This window comes from Aptenodytes forsteri, unplaced genomic scaffold (assembly GCF_000699145.1).
Source record: "Aptenodytes forsteri isolate BGI_AS27 unplaced genomic scaffold, ASM69914v1 Scaffold96, whole genome shotgun sequence".
NCBI lineage: Eukaryota > Metazoa > Chordata > Aves > Sphenisciformes > Spheniscidae > Aptenodytes > Aptenodytes forsteri.
In genome coordinates, this window is record NW_008795029.1 from 7,378,540 (window position 1) to 7,383,017 (window position 4,478).

The window sequence follows — 4,478 nt, forward strand, 5'->3', positions numbered from 1 at the left end:
CTAGCAAGTAAACAGAGCTGGCGTTAACTTGTACTAGAAAGAGGGTCAGAAATGGTATTCAGTAACAGCTTTCAAGAAGTTCAAAACAATCAGAATGTAAAAAGTACAGACCAAATTTAAAACTCCTACTTTCGTAAGCTCCTTTTATCTATTGGGATTGAAAATTACTCTGTAAACCCTGTGCTAAGCACATTAGCCCCTCTGAAATCAACATGAGATCTCGTGCGAGACCAGCCCCTACAGCCCCACTGCCAAGGCTCTGGCTCTCCTGGAGCAGACTAGAGTGTCAGGGCTTGCCCAAGGAGACAAGCAGAGAAGGCTGCCTCTCCGCTACTGCTGAGAAGCCCTTCACGTTTCCTCCATTTGAGGTCTCCTGCATTTCCCCCAGCTCTTGAGGAGCTGCAGCAGAAGGTTGCTCGGCGGGGTGCTGCTGGGGACCATGCTGGTCCCAGAGAGCGAGGCAGCAGCCTTGGGGCCACTCTAGCTTCACCTCACTGCAAGGAGAGTACAGGACAGCGCAGAGCCAAGCTCACAGCTCCCATTTGTCCAGGCAGGGCGAGGTGGTTAGTGCTAATGTTGTGCCAAGACCAGATTAACACTATGGTTAATGAGAACCTTTCCCCCACACACGTTTAGCAGCCTGAATGAAGATCTAATATAGCAGTATTGTTTAAGACACTTCAAGTCAAGACTGCTGCTTGCTGTTGTTCATTCTCAGCATGCTTTAGTGGAGGAACGAGGAAAAAAAAAAAAAACACCAAACCAGCAGTGCTGCAAGAAAAAATATGTAGTGCCTTTATTGAATTAAAAAAATGGACCTTTCTTCAAAATGCCTTTACATAACACACATGAAAACTTTAGCATCATTTGTATGAATATATCAAAAGGAACAAATATTTTTTAAAAAAACAGTATTTTGGCTCAGTAAAATAACTTTCCTATCCCTAAAGGTAGGGATAACAAGTAGCAGTTTTTAATTCAATCTATTCCAGTCAGCAAAAATAATTCAGGAGGCCCGAGGTCGCTGGAACTCTGTTGGCTGGCCCACATACTGTGAGCTGACAAGGTGGAAGTGCAAAGTCAGTATTATACCCTAGTCCTCAGAGTACAAATACCATACTTCCAGTATCTAGTCTTCACATTTGGTATAGGGATCTTCTTACAGAAGAGTCCTGTGACCAACCCGTACAGCTTCTGTCCTAAATTCTTCTATCGATGTGAACCGTAACAATTAGCCTTGCTTAGATGAATCTCAGTAACTTCAGATGGATCTCAAGGCTCTTACCCTACAACAGGCTGTCACTGAACCCACACCGTATTTAAAAAAGCAGACTGTGTGCAACAGCTAAGTGAATGTGGCACTTCATGACCAGAACCGATCCTCCCTTGACACTTCTGTCTTAACTAAAACACAGAACGAGAACAGAATATAAGCACGTGCATTGGTCTATTACATACATGACACATTCATCAATAAAACGCTCCAGTACCATGACAGTTTGAAATAGTCTGATGTTTCAAATGCACTTTTTTCCCCCTCCTATCCTGAAATGAAGAGATTCTTATTCCATTCTGGCCAAACACACACTCAACTCACAAAGCTCAGAAGGCACTGTCTCCCTGAAGCAGAGTTTCAAGTTTCCAGCATACACTGAGGTAACCAAAGCACTTTAGGTGGGAGAGGAACCTATTTCCACTGCTTTTGCCACTTATCAGGCAGAACACGAGGGTCACGCCATCCCACGTTCACTGGAGCAGTTCTTCTGTGGGATGGCACCTCACCCTATCAGTTTCGTTTGGCTGAGGATGGAGGCATAGGAAGATAAACGCTTGAGCCATGAAAGAAGAAAAAGCCAACACTGCAGTGTCAAAATGAGTAGATGAATTCTGAAGGATGCAGAACATGAGTTTTTTCAAATGAAGAAGTGGAGGTATCAAAGGACCAACTCAAAGGGAAAAATTCTGCCTAATACTGTATTAGCAACAGCCTTCAAGGACAGCTTGGAAAGTGTCGGAGTTTGACACAACAGTAAGTTGCTTGTTCCAAGATAAGGGAGCTGCATGGGAAAAGATAGGCTGGAGTTTGAATGGAAGGAGGGCAAAAGGTGCTGCAAGAGAGAAGCTGATAGGACACACATAGGAATTCAAGGGTTGCAAGCAGCAGTCAAAGGCAGTAACAGTCAAATCCTGAAGCTTCCATATACAAATAGATCTTGTAACTTAAAAATGTAACTTTCAAGGACAGACTGAAAGGCACAGGCAATTTGGCTCTCGCATCTCCTGCTCCTATAAAATTCAGAGCTATGAACGTGGCATTAAACAATATGATAATTTTTTAAAATCAATCAAATCAATTCCCTCCCCTGAAAACAGAATTCATCATTACAAACTACATCACTGCCTACACACAAGTCAAACATAACTTCAGAGTTAACAATTGTGGCATAAGTAATATTGTTTAAGAAAAAAAAAACCGAAAGAGATTCAACATGCACAGTAAGTTTTAACAACTTCCTTTCCCAAACAGCTGTCTGGAAGCTGCGACTCCAGCCTCAAGCCAAATTCAGTACAGAGTCACCTCAGATTCCTTACATCAGAGCAGAAGGAAAGGAGAAAAGCAAGCAGCTGCAGGGGGTAACACAGGGCATCTCTCTTTCACTTTAAGGAGTACTGGGCAACAATGCTATTTTACCTCTATTTTCTAAACACATCTGGAGCCAAAAAGCATGGTTCCACTGCCCCTTTTCTTCTCCCATTGCACTCTGAACCCTCCAGGAACCGGATAAACTCACTGATCTGGGAGAAAACTATCCCAAGGAAAAGAACGATTTCTGCCACATTAGTCTGTTCAGCCAGCTTCAGCTTCCAGAGCTGACAAACGCTAGAGCCAGCACCCTGGCTGGGAACAGGAGGGAAGACCTGCTCTCCTTCAGCAACAGCAGCCCACGAGAAGTGGGTGCCCTGAAGCCCCTTGATCTGGTCCTTAAGGTAAGGCGGATGAAGCCATCCATCCTATACTCCCCATGAGAGAGTCTGTGTCATTAGCTAATTGTTCTTATTTTACCCAAGTGGAACAAATATACTAAGCCACTTAACTGGGGGGGGGGAATCCTCTAGAGATTAATTTTTTGCCTCAGTACAGCATTACAATGGTATTTTTATGATGTCTGCATGGGACAAGTGACTAAAAATGGTACAGTTCTTTAAAATGTAAAAAACGATCTGGGAAGAGTATTTAACCTTTGTCAGGTTCAATAGCACTTTTGGGGGCCTGGGATTGTCTCTTACCTTTTCTCTTGGACAATAACATACTGATGCAGTAACAGAGAGGGGTTTATCTTTCAGCAAACTGAACAAGGCAAATAACAAACTTGTAACAAAGAAAAGTTTTGTGTCATTTCATTAAAAAAATTGAAACAAAAACATTTACTGTCATCAACCATGCCCATTACATAATATCACAATTATAATTAATATATTTCCCTTCATATTCAACCTTTAATTGCAAAAAACAAGTTTTCTGGTTTTTTGATAGTTTTTCCCCCCTTCCATTTTTAACATGAAAAGAATTCCACCAAATCACAGTGCCATTCTTGGAAAAGGCCTCATGTGCTTCCTATGTGGTTTCCACGTCATCACTGTGCTACTGACGACATTTTAAGGCGTTCTGTTGATCTGGCCAGAAGAAAAAATTATTCACATCTGCAGATGAAGTTGTAGTACCTTCAATACAGAAAATTTGGGTAAGATTGTCTGCACAAAACAGATACATGTGACCTTCAGTCAATCCATCACCAACTATGTGAACTGAATCAGTCATTAAGTGTCATTTTTCCTTTGTTATTTAGGGAGAATTAAAGTCTTTTGGTAATAAACGCAATCCTGATGAAGATCCATTTTTTCTGGATGGCATGTGGTAGCGCACTTTCTTCCAGAATCTGGTACGTGCTGAGTGAGACCTTTCCGAGAAGTCCCCTTTCCATCGGATAGCCCCGTGCTTTTGCTTAATATATCTGATGGATTCTGGCATGGTTGCATAATCTTGTATTTTTTCAAGTTCAATGAGAATTACTTTAATGCCCTCTTGGATAAGAGCATTATACATGGCTAGCTGCTTTTCAGACACATCTTCTAGAATACTGTAACAGGAGGGTTCTGGTACTAAAACAATTATCACTCTTCTACTTTGACGGATTTTTTCATCAGCAGTGCTGATCAGAGCTGTAGAGAAAAAGGTTGTGCAAAATTAAGGCTGTATGTTTTTATTTTTTGTTACCAACATGTTGCAGCTGGTTCATTCACTGTTCGATATTTGAGCCAACACACTTTACCTCACAAATAGGGACAGGTGTTGGTCTCTTCTCCCAAGTAACTAGCGATAAGATGAGAGGAAATGGCCTCAAGTTGTGCCAGGGGAGGTTTAGATTGGACGTGAGGAAAAATGTCTTTACTGAAAGAGTGGTGAAACATTGGAACAG

General features: G+C 41.9%; 1 protein-coding gene across 2 annotated transcripts in view; it reads right to left on the bottom strand.

Moving 5' to 3' along the window:
• Positions 1–3,230: 3,230 nt before the first annotated feature.
• LOC103896288 (interleukin-1 receptor type 1) overlaps positions 3,231–4,478 on the bottom strand; it is a 26,836-nt gene continuing 25,588 nt past the window's right edge. For both annotated transcript variants that reach the window (XM_009276122.2, XM_009276121.1), the window contains one exon: positions 3,231–4,221. In XM_009276122.2, coding sequence (XP_009274397.1) covers positions 3,845–4,221 — 377 coding nt within the window. In that variant the 3' untranslated portion in view covers positions 3,231–3,844. The remainder of the gene's footprint in view (positions 4,222–4,478) is intronic.